This window comes from Colias eurytheme, chromosome 13, assembly GCF_061535395.1.
Source record: "Colias eurytheme isolate Ceu_HAF_F1 chromosome 13, ilColEury1 Martin Lab GWU primary, whole genome shotgun sequence".
Taxonomy (NCBI): Eukaryota; Metazoa; Arthropoda; class Insecta; order Lepidoptera; family Pieridae; genus Colias; species Colias eurytheme.
Genome location: NC_142992.1, coordinates 6,490,416 through 6,518,179, shown reverse-complemented (window position 1 = coordinate 6,518,179; position 27,764 = coordinate 6,490,416). Strand labels below are relative to the sequence as shown.

The 27,764-nt window shown below is 31.2% G+C and overlaps 1 protein-coding gene across 6 annotated transcripts in view; it reads left to right on the top strand.

Annotated features, from left to right (window-relative positions):
- LOC149903424 (uncharacterized) overlaps positions 1-27,764 on the top strand; it is a 61,352-nt gene that overhangs the window by 25,062 nt on the left and 8,526 nt on the right. The window contains exon 1 of one of the 6 annotated variants that reach the window (XM_090108730.1): positions 755-1,153. The exons of 4 other annotated variants lie outside the window; for them this stretch is intronic. In XM_090108730.1, the coding sequence (XP_089964856.1) occupies positions 1,102-1,153 (52 nt within the window). In that variant the 5' untranslated portion in view covers positions 755-1,101. Of the gene's footprint in view, positions 1-754; positions 1,154-18,649; positions 18,856-27,764 lie in introns of those variants that run through there. One more of the 6 variants, XM_090108732.1, reaches the window with a different exon arrangement.

Sequence of the window (27,764 nt, the reverse complement as noted above, 5' to 3'; positions counted from 1 at the left end):
TTTTCTAATTTTTACCGTTACGTTGAATTAATGTCATGATTAAGTTACAAAGATAATTTCGTACAAAATAATTATTAATTAGAAGATAAAAATTAACAAGTAATATAAAAAACTGAATAAGCCTAAAAGCTGTTTAATGTACATTTCTAATATTTTAGTTAATTGGAAAAATAACGTATAATATAATATACAATTCTAATCGTAGGTACCTTCATATTAGATTAAAGAAACTGTTGACTGAACTTATAGTTACTTTTGAACATAACTAAAATAGGTAAGTACCAAGTTAGCTAGCTACTAGTTATTATTCTGTGACCAAGTATAACAATCATTGTAGCCTGTAGGGAATACCAGTAGGATACTGTAAATGCTGACTTGCGTATTGTGTTATTGGAACAATATGCAAAATTTATACAAAATCACTGAGAATATGTATAAAGTGACATATTGCAATACTTGTGATAAATTACTGAAGATAGCTGAGAAAAACAGTTGGGTAAAGTGTGGTTGAAGTTATGATAAACGTAATGCGAACGTTAATCTCTTAGAGGCTGCGCTTCTCAAATTGTAATTTCACGCATATTAAATAAGCAATTTAATGTATATCACAGACGTGCCGTCATTTCCATCAGTAATAATCTCATCATATGGCACCGAAATTCGTTCATTTCCCTCTGGTTATATCCGATTGAATCAGTGTAAGATCTCGGGTCTGTACACTGTAGTGAGTAGTCTGTATAGGCGCCGCGGCAACCTGAACCGGCAGTCTTTGGAGGGCGCTCGCATCGTAAACACGCCGCGCCATTGTCGTTCGAACCATATGCTCGGACTCGCGACCGGCCGTCCTCGTCGTACTGTCCGGTACGATGACTGACCAAGACCGCAGACACGCGCTCCTCGCTTTCTACGCTCCAACGGTACAAAAGCGACCGCGATCTCATCCGTTACACTGACATGTTTACATACACTGCTTTCCAGCAGATGAATAAAAGTTCCTCAGTAATAAACACTCTCTGTACCCAGCTGATCGACTGAGTCGTTGCGAAACTTTACGGTGAAGTTTAAAAATACTTTGACGTTAGTGGAAAGTGAGGATAAAAGATGTGTTCGTGTAGCAAATTTTACGACTTCTGGAAGAATTCATGTGGAGCAGGTGAGAATGGAAATGTTTAGCTCAACTGTTGCAGTGTAAACTTGTTTAAGGTTATACGATTACGTACTTCTGATTTTCGCAGACAGATAACCTTGTTTTTTCCACTAAGATTGTAGGTAGCTCTATAAACACAACATAAGCGTAAAACAAGTTATTAAATATGCGTTACGTTTTTGATCTCGTATAATTTTAAGATACTTATCAAAATTATAGAAATCGGCTCGTATAATGGTCATAATTATGAAATTAAAATAGCTAAACAAGCAAGCAGCAATTACACATCAAATTTTTGCTGCCAAGATATCAAGGCTCAATAAACAATTGAATATGGTACCTATATAGAAAATCTCAATAATCAGCAAAGTTTTTATACTCAGATTTAAAAGCAATATCAATTCGCTTTTACCGAAGAGATTGTGGTTCCGCGTTTCGATACTCAGGGTCACCAACATCATGAATGGATACCATTTTTATATCCGCTTCGAGGCTTTGGATTTAATTTAAAATAAGATTGCAAGAGCATTATTCTCTAAGTAGTCGCTAGGGACAGAATCGTATTATATGTCCCACCTTGACACTCTTACCACACGGCAACAAAACAGTAATCCAATAAGAATTGCGATATTCTATTTCCCACAAACGCTCGTATAGGTTTTTGCAATTTGAACTGCATAATGAGAATTGCAGGCGGTCTCGGAGGGTGGTCAAAATAATTTGCTGTAGTTCACTCAACATTTTATTGTATAATTAAACAGGAGTAGGTATATACGATGAATTCAAATTAAGGACCGTTCCCACAACTTTACTTGCTGATGATGATCAGAATAAAGTGGGAAGAATATGTAACACAGTCTTTCCTGCTATAAAAATGAAATCATCTTTAAGTCATCTTTATTAAATTCAATATTCTAAATAACTTTCTCACCATTAATTATTATCGAATATTAGATACTATGAAAAGTTTGTTGGTATGTGGCCAAAATACCTGACCTTCAATGATAAAATTGCGGATGATAAACTCGTCCAAATAATGATGTTCATTGATTTGTAAGACTATAAGGTACCTATCCAATACTCTAAATATTCATATTATATCTGTATCTATGTTGTATTACATAGGTAACTATTAAAATTTATTTGGTCAGTTTTTGTCATGTTTGTGCAAAATAATGTGACTTTTGAAAATTTTATTGTATAATTCATTATACTGTAAATGTATCTACAATTTCGAAAGCAAAATAATATTTACTATCTAATTAAAAAATAATTGTCTATTTCATGTTATATTAAGACAGAAATATATTATTTCACGTAAATAGTCTAATTAAAAAGAAATTAATTTAAACAATTCACCAAAAAAACAAAAAAAAATCTAAATAATATTTTTACGCTTTGGCAAAGGACTTAATAATTTTTATTGCAATTAATAATAACAGATTTTAGATAAATGTATTTTGGTTCTTACTCATTTGTTTTATCTCAATTAACTTTCTATTTCATAGAGGTTTTCTAAAAAAATACTAATTAACTTGCCCAATATTGAAAGGACATAAATATGAGTTATGATGATTGATGATTGATGAATTTCTTAGAATATTTTAATATTTTCTCGTAATGGTCTTTTTCACAGGTTATTTATATTATATTCCTATAAACATTTTTATAGTATTAACTTTACCATTCCCGAGGATCGAAATTCGAACCTGAACTTATTGGTACTACACTTACACATGAAGTATGAACCACTATACAAAACACGACTTCAACCTTTTCCAATATAGTAATCACTTGATAATAAATCATAAATAAATGATGGTTTTTGTATCTATGTCTAAACTTTGTAAGCAACCCAAAAAAAGTTTGGTTAAAAATAAAGTACCTACTGTATACACATATTCAGTCCGGTTCAATAACGCTATGATAAAAAATCAATCATTTCAATTCGAGCACTTTAGTTTTAGCTTCGTTATACGCATTGTGTTCTCATAAGTGTTATAATGAAAACGATTCCAGAAGAACCGAGCTGCTATAAACAAGTCAATTATCGCTAATCTATTTTCAACGTCCTTCACAATATTATTACCCGATATTTTACATGTAGGTTTATTAGTTTAAAATTGCCATACATAAATTCTCGTAACATGATTTAGATTTTTTGTCAATAAATTATTATACTAGCTTGATTTTTAAAAACTACCAAAAGGGAAAACTTGTAAAGGATAAAGTAAGAATATATTCAATTATTTTTGAATATTCTCATGATAAGTAGGTAGATTTTCTCACAAACACGTTTGACATTTGCAAGACTGTTTGTACATAAGATTATCGTAAATAAAAGATTATTTGGATAGAAGTATATGTATAGGTAGTGACACATATATGTAAAGTGGTATTATCATAATATTCCCACTACGAAGCTGACCCGTTAAAGATGTAATTAATAATTATAAACAGTAATTTAATTAAGTGAATTCAACCAAGATATAAATTAAACATTGGTATGTACGTACTATACGTGAATTAAGTTCCAAAGTTCCAAATTATAATCCGCTAATTCAACTTTCATAATTTCAATTACGTATACAATATCATATTGTTTATAATCATGCATAATATAATCGCTTGTCTCATGTTAACAAACTTGTTCGAATGTTCTTTTCTAGAAATGTATCAGAATTTACAAGATCTAGTAAAAGTTTTATCAGGTAGGTATGAGGCTCCAATAAAGTTTACAAGTTAATTAGTTTATAGACAAAATTGCACGTGAAATTTAGTACATGATAGCGGGATTTAAAACTGGGTATTGCCATAGTTTACATTTTGATGCGTGCAGAGATCAAGGGAGATCACAGATATGTATGATAATCTTTGAATTATCACAGTTAAAACTTAAACATTACCTTTTATTATGATAAAACATCACAGAAGGCAATGAATGTCACCACTTTTTTTCAAGGAACACTAATTTTTTTTAAGGATTGTATAGGCTGTAGGGTATTTACCAAAATTTACATAAGAAATTTAATTCCTGGGAAAAAGGCAACTTGACAAAGGTAAAACAAAGTTATAGATCCTAATAGGGGTTCCGTTTTAACTTTCTGACGTACGGAACCCCTTAAAATATAATCGTATGTTTTAAATTTGTACAGCACAATAGTGTAATCATACTACAAAGGTTGTATTCGTGAGGCTATGATATTCCACCAGTGTCAGTACAAAGGAATTTAGTATCATAGTAATTTGGCCAATAAGTTTCGATACTTCGTAACTGCTCACTATTAGACAAAGCGAGACACGTTCAGAATCACGTTTCCATATTATTTAATTTATACTGAACTGTAACTAATTGATTCAAGCTGAGTGCATTTAAGAAAACGTCACTAAGAAAATGCATTTGTCACACTTAGCTCGTGACTTGCCTTTATTACCACAGAAAATGGCAAACTGTTCTATGATATACGTTAATGATTTAATCTCTAATTTGAAATACCGCATTATACGTTTCGTATTTATGATACCTCTATAATGAAACGCTAATTGCAATAAGCCACCACCTAAAACTAAACCTCACCCTATCTTCCGGGTTGTTGTAAAGGTTGTTTATGACGATAAAACCGCTATCTGCACACTATAGGTGTTCGTTTGTTCCGAGTTTCTATGATTCAGGAAAGACCTTTTTCATGATTAAAATATTATATTTCTGCTGAACTTATGGAGTTTTTGCGGCATTAAGTGAAAATTGCATTGAAATTTTGAGTTTAATCTGTAGCTTATGAGTAATGATCACGTGATGTTTTAATACAATTTCTACAGGGTTGAGTCATGCGCGGGTTGCACTAAGTGGATCTGATTTAATAAATTACGTACAATGGACAATGATATAAAACTGTTAAACCGTTACGTAACGAGGAGAACAATTTATTGATGGTAGTTACTTCATCTGTTACAATGATACGCTCTTTAATACAATAACAATCCATTCACAAACAACTACCTGTGTATTTAATAAAAAATATCATCTCATTTGTGAAATTCATAGATAGAATAGATAAGGATGAACGTTCCGGTGCTAGATTAGAATCATGATTATTCATAAGTAAAAGTCCGTGGATAAAAATTAGTTTTGAAAGATGGACGTCCTTGACTATTGAGAATAATTACTTTCATTTTAAATGGTATATATGATATTTCTCGATGAATTTTTTTCTTTGATAGGATCTTTGTAATTATTTACTTATTCAATCAAAATGTGGTTGCATTTATCGTGCTTCATTTCAATAATATTGAGAAGAAATCAATAAGCCCAGATAAAAATCTATATCAAAGATGTTTTCTTTTAAAATGTGTTCATGTTAGCTAGTTCATACATTATAGACAAGGTGAGGTTATGTGTAATGTGACCCGCATCTTTAAGATAACAATACATACATTGTTCGTTTTTTGCGATGTTTTAGAATAGATTTATATTTCAATGTGTGCATTAAAATTATTAAGCCGTTAGAATTTTTAAAATGTAAAATTTGGTCATATGATGTAAATTATAAACAATACGTGTAACGTGACACTTAACAATAAGTGCCGCATATTGAATTATTAATATTGATATGAAAATAAATTGAATAACCATTATAACAAAGAAACATTATTTGATGAAATCCCGTGTAAAACTTGGAAACTATCCGAAAAATCTTTTCCGTGCCGTTGAACTTTCAATAAGTAATATTTTCTCTACAAGCGTCAAATATTCTTCGTTGTTTAAATAAGCTCTACTCTTTACATTCTTGTTTCGGTTTACTGTTGTTTCCAAGAAAAGCATTTCAATTAATTGTTTTTGGTCTACGCAACTTATTATTATTGTATTAATTACTTAAAATAAATTATGGTGTTATGACTTATCGCTATAAAGCGATTTCTTCCAGACTATTAGTAAGCGCCTTGTTAAATGTGGATGGAATTAATTCCGTCTTAAATTATTAAACCATCATCCTCTCTTCAACCAAGTAACCACAAACCAATCCGACATTTAATTTTATATATTTTGGTTAAAAAATGGTAAGATACTATTTGCCCTTGACCTTGACTCAAAATTATTATTTGCAGAATTAGAATGCTTGTCTGTTTGTATAATAACCACGCAAAATTGATCGCGGACTTTTAGTTAGTTATCATTAGAAATTAAGATTAAAATAGATCAGAAAGCAGAGAAGTTGCGTGACTTTTTAAGTTTTTACGCAAAGAACCAAATGAAAATGGCAAAAAGCTGTTTTTGATTAAAATGCGAGCATATCTAAAAACAGTTCAAAATGAAGTGTTTATAGTATTCGCGTGTCCCGAACCATTTAGCCTCGATTTCATTTTGCTATCTGTTTTTATAGCAATTTCGGTAAATGTGATATCCATGAAAAGTTTAATTAAATCTTAGCTGGTTGTCCAATTTATAATTTCTATTACTATGTTTGCGCTTTTACTACGATGTCAATATTTGTAAATCTGAAATTAAAAGAACATACCAATTCTCGCTAAAAAAATCATAGAATTTTGGACAGATGAAAGAATGGATAGGCTGGATCAATCAATTTCAACAGGAATTCGCAAACTAAAAAAGTGGGCTGCGTATGGTCGTAACATTGATTTTTGAAATAAAAATAAACTCATTGCTTTCGGCATTGGCTTTATATAGTACGTATACAGTTTAAAACACACGTGTTTATAGTTGGTGTTAATTTCAGTAGGTACTTTAAAGTATAACCAACAATTTTCAAGAGGCTTTTAAAAAGAGAAAAACGTTATTGTTTTTTTTTAGAATTTAATAGCTTTAATTTTGGTCCGTTCAGGGTAGATTCTATAGATATATATTTTTAACATATAATTGTGAAAGAAATAATTGCACCAATTAGGAGCGTTTCTAACTGTACAACCGTCCCTTTTATCAAGCAGCAATTAGGGTCCGACTAATTAAGTAACCTTTAACTTCACTTCAATGGACATTGAAGGGTGCAAGCCGTAACGGTCTATTTCTGTTTAGAATTTTTTCTTGGGAATATTTAGAGACATGTACTGTTCGAGACTACCTATAACAATACACAAGCACAATTTAAAAATATTAATTAGGTTCCAGCTTACAAATACCAAAAGGCCCGCATTTTACCTTGCTTAACTCAGGCTCAGTATTGTCGCTATTTCATCCCCTTTCAACGAAAATAAACGTGACTAAGTGCATTCCTAAATTTTGAATTATCGCGATTGGCCAAAATTCTCGCTGTCACCAAATTTAACGAGGATCCATTTACTGAATCGTTCTCTTAGCGAACGTCAGCAATAATTGTTTTGGGAGTGGCAAATATTTCGCCAAGTTTTTGTTCATATCAACTATGAGCAGTCTCCATTATATTTACTTAATTTTATTAAGTGATGTCATGTTTATAAATTGCTATATGTATTATGTTTTACGGTACTAAATCATCTTGATTAACCTTTATTTTATTTCCTGTTAATTTTATAGTAGGTAATATGTTAGTACATAGTATGACTTTTTCCTGGCATATATTTATGAATATCACGACTATCTGTGAGACATAGACATTATTGGTCGTTCAATATTACCTCCGGGACCAATAAAACAATGTTATTTTTGGATCTTCCTGAATTTCAGGAAACTTGTGAATGAAATATTTCAAAGCCTAACATCTAACGAGGTTTATTCAAGTAATAAATGTTTATGTGTCGTCCTATTAAAATATTATGCCTCGACTAATGAAACAAACTTGCACTATGTCGCTATAAACATTTCCGAGGTGACTTAAATTTTATTCTACGTGATTCAGGTCAATCGTAACTGTACGAAGGTACTCATCTCCTATATTATGATTCATTCAAACACGGAACAGATTTACGATATGTCCCGCTTGACCTACTCGTTCTTGTCAACTCTTTTAGAGTAATTTTGTTAAAAAGATTAGAGATATATGCATAAAGAACTGATTTTAATAAGTAAGAATTTTTATTTTTATGATTCAGCCGTAATAATAATTAATATTTAATATGTAGTTATCAATTTCATAAATTGTAAGTAATTAAACTGATGATGTGTGACTGTAAATGAAGTAAAAAATAATATCTATAAGAGTTGCAATTCACTAATCAATTATTCGATGATCAATGTAGGTAACTAGGTAACAGATACACGTATAGTAGTAGTAATCCCGAAATATAAACATTCGACCGTACATAGTTCAAATAGACGTTATGTAAAGGAAACCTATTTTCGTTGTGTGAAGGCCGATTTCGAGATTCAGTAGCTGTAACGATATAATATTATCAAGATCTACTGCAGAAGCGCCAGTATAAAACTTTGAAACATACGCTTTATTTCATGGGCCGTTGGTTTTATTATACAATCCTTTACTAATTGTTACCCTTGAGACTGTCAGCAGCCGTCGAACATTTTAATCGCCTTTTACAAATAGGCACTTATTATTTTTTTTTAATTCATTATTGTAAAGTTTTAGGGAATAAAATTAAATACTGTTCTAAGATTTTATGGAATTTTGCATAGATGGAAGTAAAAGAATAAAAGCAAATTTTACATTCAGACACAAAAATATCTAATTCATAAATTGACCGAAACAAACTGCATAACTGCTATAATATATTCGCATATATTTTATACTTAATTAACAAACATCTGCATAACATTTTAGAATGCACGGGAATAAATGAGCGGCAATTTTAAGAAAGACGCATCAATGTCACAATAGACAATTATAGAGTATAGATTGTAGACGATTCAGTAGAACGTATTCGAATTATACATGTGACATGACAGAGTTGAATAATTGAATCTTGCCGTTTATCGCTTTCTACATACATTTTCAATGAGACACGCCATTACTGCGACGTGTATTTTCTTTCATTAGGAATAAACAAATCAGCAACAATTATACATAGCTAAAAAGCTATGAAGCTTGATTAAAAATAAATCTAAAGTTTTTGAGAATGACCTAAATAGAGGAATGGAATAAATTGTGATTCATCAAGCAATACAGACAAGGTGGGTGTTCAAAAATGACGCGTCAATTACAGACTGTATACTTTATTTATTAACAAATAAAACTACATCTGAATTAATATGAAAAAATCGTGGTAACAAGATGAAGCAACGGAGTGTAAAACATGCGATGTAATTAAATACTTTATTTGTGAAATTGCAAGCTGGTTTTCTTTCAGGAGAAAATGAATGTGGGAATTCCTATATTGTCTCGAAGTACAGGACTAGGATGAATACATTTCACCAACACTTAGCATTGTCTTTCGTAATAAACAGTTAACACACAAAAAGTTATTGGAAAAATGATTACGCATAAGAGAAGACTGAAAGTGGTCTTTACACTGAACATAATTGGAAATACTGGACATTTGAAGATTGAAAGTAGCATTTCATATTCCAAACAAGACAAAATTATACAATGTGTGTATAATGACCTAAATGTCATATTACGATACATCTGTATATATCCCGAGTGAAGTCATTAACACCGCTCAGAAATAGATTGAGCTCTAGAAATTGAAGGTGTGTGTCGCATATTAGCACGTATAGTTACTACCGGGCTATTTCCATCACACGGAAGCTTACGCCAATACGCCGACATTAACAAAAACAAATATATCGTCTTGTTTACTCATTAATCAAATATTTACAGCTGATTTAAATAAATGCTAGCCATGACGTCATTACTTAGAATCGTAGCGTAGTTTTCCAATGTGGTTGCGGTATCCATTAGTGTTTTTCATTAGAATCCAATTTTTTGTAAGAATGGATACTAATAAAGTGAAAATACATTCAAAATAAAAAAAATCATAACCTGATCGGTGCAAAATTAATTCAATTAATGTTATTTGCTCATTTATTTATTCCGACCTTTAAATATCTCGATTTATAAATTAAAACGGAATAAGAAAACAGCCGTCAAGTTATTCATACAAGGGCATAAAAATTATGACCAGATCAAGAAAAACAATATCATAGATAGCCTTAAGAAAATTATTAGCACTTATTAGTTACTAGTGGTCCGCCCCAGCTTCGCCCGTGGTACATATTTCGCAATAAAAGGTAGCCTATGTCCTTTCTCGGGTATCAAAATATCTCCATACCAAATTTCATGCAAATTGGTTCAGTAGTTTAGGCGTGATTGAGTAACAGACAGACAGACAGACGGAGTTACTTTCGCATTTATAATATTAGTATGGATTTATCCACAATTGAGTATGATAGAATTTTTCATACAACTAGTTGTCTAGACTCTAACGTCGTTCAAACCAGTATGAATAAAACAACACCGTCGTGTCTGGTGCACTTGCACTCAAATGCACATAAATGCACCGGTAATTATAACCTCTAAGAAAGATTAATAGCGCATAGTAAGGTTATTATTATAATTGATTAAAATAAATATTAAATACCTAACAAACGTACGTTTTAATCGCCACAATCGTGAAAAATCTCTACTAATAAAATAAGTACAATAAAATATATAAAAGGTACCTACTATAAAATACACACGAATATTATACTCATCGTTTAATTAATTTAGGTAGGTAGTCCTCTTGTATTAAATATTGACTTTACCACATTTTACGTAACTCATTTCATTTATAATGAAGTAAAGAAAAAGGTTTGACAGTGAGGTTGTTTCAATGATAAATCGTTATAAAATAATAATCTTTTTGTTATAACGGGGTCACATTTATTATATAGGTGATTAACCTGAAAATGATCATCATATTCGACATTACTTTTGACACTCAAAAGTCAAAATGTAGAATTCAATTGTTATTTCTAAAATCCAAAAAATCCACAATCGCTGTGTCAGAAATTATATTTTGCACGACACCTGTCACTATTAATTTTTCTATTCAAAAACGTTCACGTAATTTTTTTGCTTTGAGTGATTTTGCATCTGCATACAACCTAGACCTTTATTTATAAGAATCGAAGCTTATGAATACCTGTCTAATGATTCTTATAAAAGTAATTATAATTTTGTTACAAACACAATCAATACTTTTTGAATTAAAAAGAAATAAAATATGGAGTCCCTCAGGGCTCTGTCTTAGGACCGTTGCTTTTTTTGGTGTATATCAATGTTATATCGTAGCACTGGATTTTCAGGGAATATATCACTGTATGCTGATGATACTTGTCTCTTCTACTTCGGGGATTCAGCAGTCAACTTAACTAAAGTTGCTCAAAATGATCTTAATCTATTAAATAATTTGGAAAATCCAAAAGTGCACGCCTCATAATTTTTTTTTAATAAATATTTTTAATTATTATTTTTGTTTATTTAATAACAATTAAACCACATCGAATCAGACCCTGAAAAATGAAAGGGTTCTATTCCTGAGCATACTCAAGCGTAAGAGAAAAAAAAAGACTCGATTAGTAAAGTATTTCGGTCGCTATCGTGTTAACAAGAAAAAGGATCCGCACATACAGACACACGGACGTCCAAGACAGAACTTTTTTAAACTGTTTTTTAACTAGTTTAAATAACAAAAATGACATCAAAAATATCATGAACGTTAAAAATAGTGTTTTTTCTTAATATGTGTGTGTATAGAAATTAAAGACTTTTTAACGGATTTTAAACGCGATTTATTCATTCTATTATTTTCCCGACGTTTCGAACACTTTACAGCGATCAGAAAATACTATGTGTGTGTATGTATTATCTTACAAGTGCAATGTATGATACATAAAGACATTTTAAGTTTGAAAAATCAGATGTTTTGCGCGAAGCGACAGTAGTACCCACCTCAACGCTTCGCTTATGAGGCGTGCAATAGCTGGTTTAAATTAAATTTATTGACAACTAGCGGTCCGCCCCGGCTTCGCCCGTGGTACATGTTTACGTTTTCTCTACATAAGAACCATCCTCGTACTTCAAGGAATATAATAAAAAAAGAATTATCGAAATCGGTTCAGCCGTTCTCGAGTTATGCGCTTACCAACACATTTTGCGATTCATTTTTATATATAAAATTAATGTAAAAAAGACCTCTTATGTAATCTATGCAGCCAAAAATAAAAAAAATGTCTTATTTTCCACCTCTTACAATAGACTCGCAACCATTAAACAGATCTAATGAAGAAAAATATCTTGACCTAATCTTGGATAATAAATTAACATTTAAATTACACATAAACCACGTGAGATCTAAGTTAATACTACTTATCCCAGTTTGGGGGCAATCGGCGCCTACTAATTTAAAAAACTACAAATTACGCAAAACAAACTAGTAAAAATCCTTTTTAACTTTAATTTTTTAACGCCAACTAATCTTACGGATCTATACTTCCGTACCAAATTGTTTGATTTAAATAAATTATATAAATATCACACACGCATACTGATTAAAAATATTGTATCTAATAATATAAAAACACAAATAACACTAAACAAAAAATCCCACAAATACCACACACGAAAGAGTGATAACCTTGAATTACCATAAATTTATAAGAACTCTATACGGTAAGAGAAACTTAAGATTTGAGAGAGCACAATTGTACAATAGCTTGCCTAAAGCAATTAAAGAATCCTCATCAATTACTATTTTTAAAAATAAATTAAAGACATACTTAATTAATTTCGATAGCTGATTGTGTTATACATACTAACTGCAAAATTCTTATTTCTTATTTGTAAAAGATCATATTGTATTGTTCTTGTTTATGAGATAAATAAAGTTCTTTATACCGAATTATCAGATGCGTTGGGCCAGCACTATTAAATATGACGCATGATCTCAAATCATCAGAAGCCCACAGACTATCTTTAAAACAAATTTAGTAGACAGCTCAGTGGCCGATGACCCAATCCCAAATTTGTCTCTTTACAGCGATAACATTAATGGCTTAAATAGATTTAAATCTACTTCTACAACACATTTAACTCTTATTCTTCTTCTCTGCTTAAATACGCAGTAAATAACTGACATTAAAAATTGCTAGAGATACTGTAAAATATCTGTAGTTTCCAGAAAAGGCGCTCTTTGAATAATATACTTACAAAAAGTTGAAATAAATTATATCGTATCAACGATCATATAACCTTCAGTTTTTATAGAAATGATACTTGATAGTGTACAAAAACATTTAAAAATACAATTAAAAGGTATTTTAAAAATTAAAAAAAATATAAAATGTACGATGATATTGGAGAATTTTTTGATATTAACAGTATAGAGCCTTGTAGAATCTTGCGTCGAATTTCATCCTTATAAATGCGGTAGTAAAACTACGAGGGAGGCAAAAAATCCTTACAAACTTTTATATAATATTGTATAATACTTATTAGAAGGATTCCATGTCCAAAGTTCTCAATTGGTATGAAATGTAAAAGACCATAAAATAAAAGTAACTTAGTTAGTTTTTAGAATTTATTATAATTCACAGTGCTCACCTCGACGTTTCTTCTAATTAAAAAAAACTTCCTTCTTATAAGATTAATTGAAGTTCCGTTTTATCATGCAATAAAAACAAGACGTTCAGAGTTAAAGGTGAACGCGTTTATCTTGTATGTATGATAGAAAAGTACAAGTATTTACGTATATACTATATATACAATGTTGCCATCATGGTTACTTTTTTTAAATTCTTGACAATATTCTGTAGGACAACCTATATCAGGACTTGTGCGGATGCGTACTTGATCGATGCGGAATCAATAGGACTATGTCATTAGAACTATTGATTCCGCATATACATAATATAATATATATACATTAACACAGTGACGTAGGCTGACGAGTTACGTAGGTAGAGCCATGGTATAGCTTATAGTCATTAGTGGTACCATTGCCTAATTTGCTATTATGCTGTAACAAACAAAAATTTCTATAGTGAGATCATCATGTTTGATGACTGGGAATGGGACCAGCTCCGGTAGCTGAAGGACCAAAAATTTCAATTGCTATCTTTCTAATTTCGACCAACATGTAATCGGGTAGTTTAGTCGTTTTACAACCTGTATCTCGGCACAAAGTTAAAGGAAGCTGTCTGTCCTTTCGACCCATCGAACTATGAAAATCATTGGATGGGGAGTGCACTCGTTTTCACATACATATTATGCGCTATCATATTGTGTCTTTATATATGTTGCAGTTGCTTTATATCCAATTAGATTGGCTGTCGTAGTCGGGATAGAACTTAGTGAAAAGGACATTATTATACTAACATTATACGAATAATCAAGGTCCAAAAAAATATTATAACATTAGTAACTTGAATTGCTTAATCTATATAATACGTATGTAGGTTGGCGCTATATAGAGTTTTATGAGAATGAGAAATTCGGATAGAAAATGAATTCCAAATACTAAAATTTACTTAAATACGAGGCAGCTCTACCATTAGTAATCGTTTAGTAATTAACTTATATAAAAAGTTAATACAACAGAGCGATCGATTTATCAAGGACACGTTTTGTTAAAGCATTACGTTAACTGTTACCTTTTGAACGTAAAAGACCGTGTGTATATAAAATAATAGTCATTGCCAGAATTTATATTAAAATATTAACTTTACAAATGTATTAAGATTTAACTATTATTTTTGTTGCCCCAACTAATCTGATGTTGCGTCCATTGAGATTTTTAAATAAGTAAACAAACACGATATAATATGGGTGAAAAGTTCATTTAATAAAGTGATAAATGTTTGATAGGTACTTTGTTTTGTCGTGATACATAATTATATAAACAAAATAATGTAGACAGTAAACTTCATCAGATTTTTAATTTAGTGCAGTAATTTTTATTGTACCTACCTACGAGTGGAAGTACTTACATTTTCTTTTTGTTTATATGTTGTTTGCAGTTTAAATAAGATTTGAGATAAACAAACACCACAATTATATTTACTGTCATGCTAGATAGTAATTTTGTTTTGCATGAATTACTGCTTGATATGGTATTAGCTATTTAACATAATTAAGATAAGAAATTATGAGTGGGAGTATATGTATGTGATAAGTAAAACAATCATTATTTACAGTGTTTTACCCATTTTATTACCTTGTTTTTATTTATCCTTATCTAAGTCTTAAAATGCAGGAAATTGTATAAAAAGTATTACGTGTCTAATCTTGTTGATCCTTTTTGTATTCTCATCAGTTTATATTATACAGCCCTAATTAGTTTATTCGAGAAATATTGATCTTAAAAACCCATCCACAGATTACACAAAACGCGTACGAATCTTTTCCTGTATCATATGTGACCATAACGGGCGTTGTGACTCAGCCAATAATCTTAGCAGCTCATAAACGACATAATAATTTAATACCTGGATATTACATACTACGTGACTCGAAACAGCTATCGCGGTGATTTACTCTCAGAGTGCTATAACCGGCTAAGTGTACCTAATGGTTATCTATTCTTCGGGTGTTTATCATTCAATTGGCACTTGTAATTCTATTAATAGCTCAAAAGGCTATTGGACAAAAACTAGCAATTAAAACGATAACTATAATAGAGATAAGGGGGCTAACGTTAATATACCTTAGAGAGAAAATAGGTACATATACTACAGTATGGTTATTTAAGAGATGGAAATCAACTAGCTACCAAGACTGGGATTTTCTAGAGACCAATTGCACAATGATGAAACGATCGTAATAAAAATAACGATTAATATTACGATATTAAGAAAAGGAACGTAGAATTACTCACTACGATTGCATTACGCTATGTTAAAAGAAAACAATTGAATAGAACAGGTAGTGCAATTATGACGCTACTTGTAAAGAATAATGATTTATTAGTCAGAAGCTTGTTTCTTGAATCTTGACCGGTTTACAAAGTTGAGCTATTTTATGCGGTCGTTGTTAGGTCGCTCAGTTTGGCAAAGGAGATTAAAATTGAAAAATAAATGTTATGTTTGCATTTTCTCCTCCTCAATCGATTACAAATATTTTCTCAACAAAACCCCTCAAAGATTTAAAATATTTTTATTGATTGGCACGAATATCGTAAAATGAAATCCTTGTTATGCTTTTTTGTATAAATGTAGCTCTAACTCACAGAATAATTGGGCACAAAATATTTAAATGTCACTAATCCTTGTAATTGATTACTAAACTTTAAACTTTCTAATCGCAAAGTGATTACAGATGTTCCGTAAATGAGAAACTTTCTTCACTAATCCGAAAATTGGGTTGTTCTACGGATTTAAACAATTTATTTTTTTACAAATTTAACAGTATTCTAGACAAATACATAATTTAAAACGCGATCGATTCTATTTTTAGCATTTATGTTTTAATTAATGCTTGGCCTTGTCTCATCTTAAAACTTTAATATTCGTCCATAATTATTGAATGTTAAAATTATAAAAAATATATTTTAAATTAATCAGCACAAATGTTTCAATTTATAGTAGAGCCATTTTAATATGTAACATTTGACAGTTCAACAAAATTCAACAATGTAACCTAGTAACGACGACATAGAATAACATGATATTTCGTTTTGTTAGAACTGCACAATTGCTTAACTTTTTTCAAATACGATTACATATTTATAATAATAATGACCGATACAAGTAATTTTAAGATTTCATATTACTGATAAACCATTGTAAACATAATAAACAATTTCTGATTTAAAGAACTGACGTCGCTACAATTTTGTGTCAATAAACTTTTTTTCTTTTTAAATACCAGAGACGTTACTCTAAAAATCGAAATCTGACATCAAGAATCGAATGCATTGATTACTTGTGAATAAAAATCATCATAAATTAATAAATATGTTTCAAGTTCGATTGACAAATGTTTCAAGTCAGTATCGATTAATTCACTTTTAAAATCGATGTTTTTAAGCAGGTTACCTCTCTTCGAAGATAAAATTGATAGACGTCAAATGTTGCCTATTAAATTGGCTCGACTATAGGATTGAGCTTATAACTAAAAATACAAAATATATAATGATAGTTTTTGAAACACAGAATATGCCTAGGTATGCTTGCTTACTCATTTCAGTGTATAAACTACCTGGCAAGCAGGTGTAAACAGGTAAGTCAAAATAGGTGAAAAAAAAAGAAGCACACTTAGGCATATTCTGTGTACCAAAAACTATCAGTCAAATAAATTTCATTTGGTTATCCAAAGTATGAAGGTGATGAAAAAATATCGATAAAAGTTAATTTAATTAAAAATAGCCATGACCACTTTTCGAAAAATACGTCTCATCTGGTTATCATATCGGTGAAGGATGATCTCCCACGGGCTCTGGATAGAAAGTGGTTTTAAGAATAACGACAAGCTGCAAGTGTTTACAAAAACAGAACTATGATAGAGAACCGGAAAATCAGGATAAGGCATCGAAAATATCGCATATTATATGATTTGAACACGAAAAACTCGTTATGTTATATGTCAAACAATCGATTTTTATTCAAAAAGCATAAATTTAAGCGCACAGTTGTGTCCGGACACTCATATTAGGTAATTAACTAATTATAATATTTGCACCTTTATTTCAGTGCATTGTTTAATAAAAAATTAATAAGGCACTAAATCACACTAAAAATACTTTCGATATTATATAGGTCCAAAACTACGCAGTATTACGTTGCAAAGCATTATGCGACGAATATTTTCGACGTATTAAAATTCGTGAATCGTGACCACAATTTATCATGTAAGTAATTAAAATGAATTACCTATAAGTAGGATCTTTTAATGTGTCACGAATGGGCCAGCTTGCATCAAGGAACTTAGACCCCCTAAGAAAAACGGATTGAAACAACCTGTAAATCTTTATTTTGTACGATGAGTGGGGGAGCAGCTGTTACCAGGTATCTTTCCCTCACACTTCCCATTCCATTCCTTTATATCCGTCGTCAATACATTTTATAACCCTAATTAAGTCCAGTACCTTCTTATCTTATTTTATTTTACTCTCATCAGTTTGTCTATTTTTGTGACTATAATGAATGTATCTATAATGAACCAGTGAATCGTAATCCACTTAAAGATTGGATGTACTTAATTGAAAAAATATTGATCATTCATTACAACTTGCAAGTAAGTAGCCCCCGACTACTAAAATATAACGTATGTACTAGAAAATAACTTTTATGATTATAACTATAGGTTACCCAATACCCAACTGATTAAGATTGACAACTGTGGCAGAATATCTGATGTCAGGAAACCATAAGAACGGTGAAGCGAATTATAGCAATCCTTATAAAAATATGGACGGTAATCTGATGAGGCATTGTGTAATTTACTAATCGTGGAAATTGCAATCTATTACGCAATCACTCTATTAAATGTAAAATAACCGCCAATTGTGACCAAAGGCTGTTCTCAAATCATATAAACCGTCCACGGTGGCCTACGTCATAGAAGGCTTGTACGCCACACCGGTTTCCAAATAATAAGCCCGTTGGTTGATCCGTTACCGCCATACGTTTAAACCGCGTCTCTTGTGTCGGACGTTTCGCTTCAATTCTTATCAATACAATTAATTGATAACGTGAATTAAGTGCATTTTGTTGACATCATATTAAGTACTTTTGAGTTACCTGTGATAGAGACACTTCAACGCTTTGTTTTATATTTATAAAACGTGTGTGTTTGTGAGGAACAAAGTGTCTGTGCCATATTTTGGATTTTTACACGAAGCAGGTAATTATTTATTAAATTTATTAAAAGTTTATTTACATAAATATCCTTGAAAACACAATTGAACATGTGGTTTCATAACGAGGTTTCATAAAAATGATTTCAATATATTTTTTTCAGGGTAATGTTAATCTAATGGCAACTTCATTAGATATGCCAAGTAGGTTTTATAAAATATATAATATAAAAGCTACCTGCTATTCAGGTTACATGCGGGCTTTTGTCCTTACTTTTGCCGGATATCCCGTTTGCTGTGTAGTATAGTATACGACGCTATCAAGGCGCCGAAAGTTCGTATTTTTAAATTTATTTCATATAATATACTAGCGGCACGTCGCGGCTCCTCCCGGGATACCCAGGATAAATATAAAATAAAAATATATGTCCTATGTCACACACAACCTAGCTTTCAGCCATGTGCATGGACCAATATTTTCGAAGCCTGTACTAAACAAACAAAAAATCGAATCTTTATGATATAGTAGCTTACCCCCCGCGGTTTCGCCCGCTTTGTCTAAAACTTAATACATTATATACTAAAACTTTCCTCTTGAATCACTCTATCTACTAAAAAAACCGCATCAAAGTCCGTTGCGTAGTTTTAAAAGGGCCACAGGGACAGAAAAAACGACTTTGTTTTATGCTGTGCCTTTTCATGGTACATAAGGTTATGGTAAATGTTAATCTAGATTATAAATTACGAATGTAATCTATAGTTGGACGTGAATATAAATAAATATTACCCGGTGATAAAGAAGATATTATTTAATTTATAAACTACCGAAACAAGGTTATGTTGTGCGTAAAACAGAATTAAAAAAACAAGAATTAGAAAATTCATAGGTAAGTTGATGATGATGATTGTACACATGTTTTAAATCATAACAATATTTGCAAGCAAATATTATTTGCAAAATATGGTTCTTGGAATTATGTAAGATTTCTGAGGTGCTTTTCCCGTGATGATATAGACGAGATATACCTAATATGAGGAAATAAATCATGAATCATTTTTACTTCGGATGACTACGTACTTATACCGAGTTCATTTTGTTTTACTGAGAAGTTGTTTAAAACCATAATTATATATTACTTGTCATTTTAAATCTCTGAATTTCACAATAGTTAATGATAGGTACATCCGTTTTAGTCATGTCGTGACATTGTATTTAAAGGTTTCAGGACAATCAACTTTGAAAACGTAGATGGTTTGATAACTGTGTCTATTTGATAATGCGAATTTAGATTGACGCTTCAACCTTCAAACGAAATACATAATATATAAACACCATCACCTAAATAAGGTGAAGGAAAAACACCGGCATGTGTCCTAGAGCCAAATAATTTAAGACATGCGACATTCATCAATCCGGATAAGGCCAGAGCAAGGAAATGGATAAAAATGATGCCATTGCGTTTGCTCTTCATACTCCATACCATTCACACAGACACAATGCTACGAAGAATTCAAGCCATTGGGAACGTATCTAATTTTGTCTTCAATATGAATAAATACGAGAATAATTGGCATGAACGTACATATTTTTATTTTCTCCCAATAACTAAATTCATTTTATTATATTGCTCTATGTAAATATTTTATTGGAAATGGTTTTCTGATACCAAATTTTAAATGATTGGGTATAACCGCGAACACTTAAGACGAACGATTAAACATAGGTCTATTAATATAGTCATTTATACAGCATTAAGGACGTCATATTTAAATATTACTAGCAATTAGTCCAACCAATTATTTATTAAACAAATGCATTATGCACTACGTGTTTTTTCTATCAGGTATCGAGGAGCATTATTATTGTAAACAAATGACGCAACTTCGCAATCCAAATCATGCTATTTTCATTTTGAAATTCAGCTCATGTGGAGAGATAAAGCACGAAAATAAGTCGGAGGATAAAATAATATATTACAGTTAATATGGTTTTGACTTTTGAGTCAATGAACTTCAGCTTTTTTATTATTCTTATAAAAATACAAGTTTCTGTGGGAACATTATTGGCTTTCATAATTTTCGGAGAAGCATTAACATTATGGATTCCAAGATTCAGCTTTGGTCAGGATTCAGTCACGGATACCTATAAAGAAGGATGTTATGTTCTCTATATACTATGATGTTATTTTAGGTTTATACAGGGTGTCCCAAAAAGTATGGATGAACTGAAGCCAGGAGGTAGAGGACCTAGAGGGCTATCCGAAACACCCCCATGTATGTTATGCGATTTTTCGTAGTTTCGGAGTTATGACTCTTTTTTCAATTTTTCACTTATCGCCGAGTACGATGAGATTTTGACTCATGGTGACGTCAATTATTGCGGTAGATGCTTGATTTTTTTTGTGTGCTAAGCTGAAAGATAGGCCAATTCAGTATGGTTACATTTACTGTCGTAAGATCTTTGAATGGAATAAAAAAAAGAATTAAATGCCAAGAAAGATAGAATCACCCAGTAAGTTCACAACTTCAAGGGCCCGTAAAAAAATAAAATCACATAAAAAAAGTTTTCCGTTTGGCATTTAAAAACTTGCTCTATCCATCAGGTAGCTACCCTGAAAATTTCATTTTATTATTCAGAAGGCTTCAATCGAAAAATTGAAATCTAAATGTGATAAGTGCAAAAATTTAATTAACATGCTGATTAATAAAAACAAATTAAAACCAATAAAAAGGTGTTTAATTACCAGAAATTTTGAAAATAACCCCGCTGTTGGTCAATGCAAGTGAGACATCACCGTAAAAAGTTGTCTTTAAATGTCTGAATGCCCTTTTATCATTTTTAATGGTTTCTTTTGCTACTATGAATTTCGGGGTTATTTCGTCCAAATTGTGGCTTTCTCTCGTTTTTGTAGTATTCCCACGGAAAAAAAATCAATGGGATTTATGTCTGGGGACCGTGTAGGCCAGGCTAAAGGGCAAAGATACCCTGAAAGATGGATTGGTCGTTGCAGCCTGCGCATGCGCTGGTGACGTCTGCCTTAAGCCTGGCCTCCACGGTCCCTCGACCTAAACCCCATTCATTTATTTCAATGGGGATACTACAAATACCTCGGCTACTTGAGAGAATGCCACAATTTGGACGAAATAACCCGGAAATTCATAATAGCAGAAGAAACCATTAAAATGATAAATGGGCATTCAGACATTTAAAAGACAACTTTTTATGGTGGTGTCGCACTTGAATTGACCAACAGCGGGGTTATTTTAAAAATTTCTGGTAATTGAACACCTTTTTATTGGTTTTAATTTGTTTTAATAATCATCATGTTAATTAAATTTTTGCACTTACCACATTTAGATTTCAATTTTTCGATTGAAGCCTTCTGAATAATAAAATTAAATTTTTAAGGTAGCTACCTGATGGATAGAGCAAGTTTTTAAATGCCAAACGGAAAACTTTTTTTATGTGATTTTATTTTTTTACGGGCCCTTGAAGTTGTGAACTTACTGGGTGATTTTATCTTTCTTGGCATTTAATTCTTTTTTTTATTCCATTCAAAGATTTTACGACAGTAAATGTTACCATACTGAATTGGCCTATCTTTCAGCTTAGCACACAAAAAAAATCAAGCATCTACCGCAATAATTGACGTCACCATGAGTCAAAATCTTATCGTACTCGGCGATAAGTGAAAAATTGAAAAAAGAGTCATAACTCCGAAACTGCGAAAAATCGCATAACATACATGGGGGTGATTCGGATAGCCCTCTAGGTCCTCTACCTCCTGGCTTCAGTTCATCCATACTTTTTGGGACACCATGTATAATCTCTCTGCTTACGAAAATTTAAACTTGTTTGGTTATTTTTGCATGAATTCGGAATACACACTTTCCCATTTATTTTTTATAATCATATAAATAAGATTAACGATTTAGTATAGACTTTAGATGTATCATAACGAAATGATTCTGGAAAATCTAGGCCATACTGAAAATAAATTGTTTATAATCTAATATTGTCCGAGCAATGTCAACGTTCCCACTTCTGAAGCTATTCCCGATACAAGATCTGAATTTTTAAAACCGCAGGTCGCAGTTTCTATTTACGATCGGCTATTTTCGACATGTTTTTGTGAACGCTTAATGTTTGTCTAAATATATATATTATTTTATCATATATCACAAAATCTCACAGACGAAAACAAGATAAAAATGCTCTATACAAATAAAGTTTGCAACTACGTTGCAAACTTAATATGTAGGTATATAAGATAAAGTTTTCTACTTCATTCTTTTTATTTAACCTTTTAACCTTGAACATTTAAAATTAACCCAAATAATCATCTGAGTAATGTTATTTTCTTTCTGTTAGTTTATCATTTTATCAATATATCAATGAATATAGACTCAATGATAGTGAAAACGTGACTGTCTGTTTTAATTGCATTTAACTATCAACATGCGATATAATTATGTAAATAGTTGCAGTATTTTCCTTGGTTATACTATAAACTATTTATATGCTATATTTTACCTTAGTTTATACATTTAAATACATGTTAATATATATTATAATGTTATTTTTCTAGCGAATTATTTCGGTTAATTCGTCCCACTAATCTTAAATATTTTTTTAGTGACTCACTAAAAAAAATGTCAAATTACGCTAACCTTGCATTTTAAAGGTATGAGATATTGCAGTTTGCACATCAATTTAAGCTTTTATTTCATCATAGGGGAGACCGGGTACAAAAGTAACGGTGGGTCGAAAGTAACAAATGCTCTCTAGATTTATCCAATGGGCGAACACCGCTTAGCCTCTGTCAGGCGATAGCCGAGAGCGCCCCCCTTAATTGTATTCATTCGCCGCGTGCGCCACGCGCTGTTAGGCTGTGTGACAGGACGCTAAGTGTTTTCACGAATCAAAAATAAGATTTTCGACATTTTTTTATTAAACGTTTACGTAGTCTTAAAAGGATGATAGAAATCTGAATGTTTGCATATCCATTCTTGATTAGAGTAATTGTACATTGCTCATAATCATTTTTATGTAGCACGTTCCGTTTTAAAGTTATGTTGCACGTCTTGGCAAAAATATAGACGGGTACAAAAGTAACATAGCCCTATGGGTACAAAAGTAACATGTTATTTTTGTCTCTTTATAATTATGTATATTTTTATGTACATCTTTACTTCAAAAGAATGCCGCGACAACTGATCGAGGAATTACCGACACGGCTGAAGAGCATTTTGAAAGATGGTGCAACAATTAGAGGCCTTGCAAAAATATAATATTTGCCATGTAACATAATATGTATAGATTTGTAAAAAAAATAAAAGCCGGTAATACTAGTGCAGCTACCTTGCGTCGATCGAGATTTACTAATAACAAGTAAAGTAATCTACGCGACTATTTAATCGAGTGCTCTGCAGTTTATTTTCAGTTATCTCCATCAACGAGCATAATGTGAAAAATAATTTTTTTGATAACCTTGCTGAGGTATTGGGAAAGGTACCAATTTGAGCCAAAACATATTTTGAATATGGATGAGACAGGGGTGACCACTGTCCAAAAACCTAGCAAAATTGTAGATTAATAAGGGATTAAACAAGTAGGTGCCATAACCATAGCAGAGCCTGGAAAATTAGTAACTGTTGCTGTTGCCATTAATGCTTGCTAGGAGAACACTTTCCGCTTTTTTCGAATTGCCTAGGGTCCTGTTGGTTGTGCTGGAGCTGGGAATGCTAGTGGATGGATGCAGTATGCAGAATTTTTAATTATAAAAGAATGATTCCCTTAATTAATCTCATTACTTGAACTTCGAATATTTTTTATCGATTGTTTTGTATTATATTTGTAAGTATTATATTTAAAATACAAGAGTTGATATGTGTTATTAATACAAAGTCTTTAAACAAATAATTTGTTGATTTACCATCATAATATTGTATTAATTACCAACCCCTTTGTCTTGTTACTTTCGACCCACGACGTGTTACTTTCGACCTGCTTACGGGATCGAAAGTAACAACTGACGATTTTTTTTTAAACTTACTTTATTAACATAAAACACTACATAATATAATAAATTGAGTTGCTAGTGTAAAGAATATAAACTAAATTTATATATGGTTATATAAATTTAATGACAACAGTAACACCCAGTCAGAAATCAAGGAACAAGTACAAAGTGTTACTTTTGTACCCGGTCTCCCCTACGTATCAAACAAACGGACGGGTTGTGTTTTTTTTTTTATTTTATTTTGCTTTTTATTTTTAAATTTTACAGTTAATTACTGGTTTCTAAACGTTTTAAAGTACTTAACATTCCTTTAATACATAACATTGTAGCGTTTTAAATTTTCATATAAGTGAATTTTTTAATTTTATTATTATTTTAGTTTATTAGATTTTAGATACATTTTATTACTTATACTTTTACATATCTACAGTTATGGCTTAGAGAAGCGCTGTCATGTGAATACATTATTTATCCTTACAAAAGAAAAGTAATTAATTCAGTGAAAGTACAATACCTCTTTTGGTTCTCTACAAATATGTCGGGGTTAAACGAAATGATTTGTATTCATTTTGAACAATAGAAAGTATGCAATCATTATATAATAATTAAGTCTCGTTAGTCACTGTGTGAGAGCTTTATTTCGATTAAAATATATTGTAATATGAATATCTTCTTTTGCAAATACATAGATAATACGAGTATCTACATTAAAGGAGGTGTTATGTGCATGTTTTTGTTAGTCTTAATTTACTGCTCGAATTTAATTTTAGAAAACAAATCTTGTATACATATAAAGGACAATTACATAAAAAATATTATAATCGAAAATGTTTACAAGTTAATCATGAAAATAGGTTTACCCTATGGAAATTTTTTAAATAAGAGAAAAAATATACTTAGTCGAATGGATATCCTCCTCCTTTAATTCAAGTCGCAAACAATTTTTATAGTTTAAAGACCTGTTTAAAAATAATAATTTCAAAAAGGCTTTTAAAAATTTAAATAGGTCTTTTCATTTTTTAATAAAAAAAAACATAAATTTGCAGAATTTACGTCAAATTTTATGCGTAAACAGACGTTGAATATTCCTACTACCTGCCAAGTAGGTACCTTATCGAAAGGTCACTACCGTGTTGAAATGTTGTTTTATTAAAAAATCGTACACAACATGAAATACATATTATATTAAATACTGTATCAAATATAACATCCTTTTTATGTAGCTAGTACCTACTATTTAATTTCGTAATATCTTATATTCTATTTCATGTCCTATCTACAAAATTAATAATAAATAATTATCAACTCGAATGCTTTTAATAATGTAGTTTTAATTTTAGGTATGACTATTTTATATATGTGTTAAATGCTTTTTACCATAGAGGAGTCAAATTTAGACTGATTTGAAAGTTTCACTGTCTGGAGATTAATAAAAAACATAATGATGTCATTTTTAGATTAATTTTTCTTTGTTATGGTCAGAAATTCAAATTATTTCAATTTAGAAATTGAAGTGCTATAATCTACAAATTTATCGATTGACACTTCAATCGTTTAAGCAACAATAAACTAAATCATCTAAAAAAAAGTAGGCCAGTTTTTAGGCTCCGGTGGCCTTCTCTTTATCATTATTCAAGCCTTTGTTTCTACATTTAACAGTAGGTATTGAAATCGTATTTCGAAATACATTGTCTAGAAAACTGTAACAACCCATACAAACGGTCATGGAGGTGAGCACGGGAACAACGGCATGGTACCAGTTCAGTTCCCCCGCGAATTTACGGTGTTCTGAGTTCACACCAGACCACCAGAACTAATTTGCTGCAGATCCATTGTTCGTACCTAGCCCGCGTATCTTAGACAAATTAAAACACCAAGTTCAAGCAGGTCGTTGTGCTGTTATACATATTGCCTCAGAGGTTTTTGTTCCAACCGCATGTATTGCCAACTTTACCTACCTTCTAAGTTCTAACACCATACTTTAATTTATAGTCCTCACATTCGATATAATATCTCTATAAGTAATTTAAAGGACTATATCTACAGGAAACCCGCATCCTGATTAATCGTCACGCACCAGCGTCATCGAACTTTTACTCCATTGAAAGTTACGGAAACAGACAATAAACAAAACGTGTTCTATGGTAATTCATCTGGTCATTGAACACCTGATCATGCATGGAAATAAAAGGCTAGAAAGCAAATAAACGTTTATATTAACATAGTACCTACATAATATTATGTACATTGCACAACGCGCATGCCTACCTTTTGTCAATTAGATTACAAAGAAAATTTGATATTGAAATTATTATTTATTCTATAAAATATGTAACCTGCGAAGATACAATTTAATATTAGGTATTATTTTTTATATTATAACAATGCCTATTATCACGAACCCAGCATATGATAGCAACATCTATTTAAATCGTTTATAATAAGTGTTACTTTCACATGTGATACAATGTAGGGTAGACTGGGTACGGTTGAAACAATTTCACTTATAACGACCATAACTTTGCTTTTTATAACCCGAGCGATGAAAAACATATGTTAAATAAAAGAGCATGTATCTGTCTAATAATAGGCACTGTGGTTTTAGTTCCAGGTGTATTATTTTAAATAGTAGATCAAATTAAAAAAATGAATCCGATTTGTTTCAACCGTCCCCATACCAGGGGCGGTTGAAACAGTGATTGGGGTCAGTTGAAAAATATGCAAATAATACAAAATATAGCATTAAAATATGTTTTATTGATTTTTTATTTTAAATCAAACAATAATTAAGTAACTCTTTTACAATAAGGTCTGCTCTCTAAATATGGTGACATAAAAACAAGACAGTAGAACCTACTCCTCATCTTGTGATGATATCCCCTTTTGTACATTTTTCTTTTTTGCTTTTATGGTGTTTCTTTTACATTTTCCTC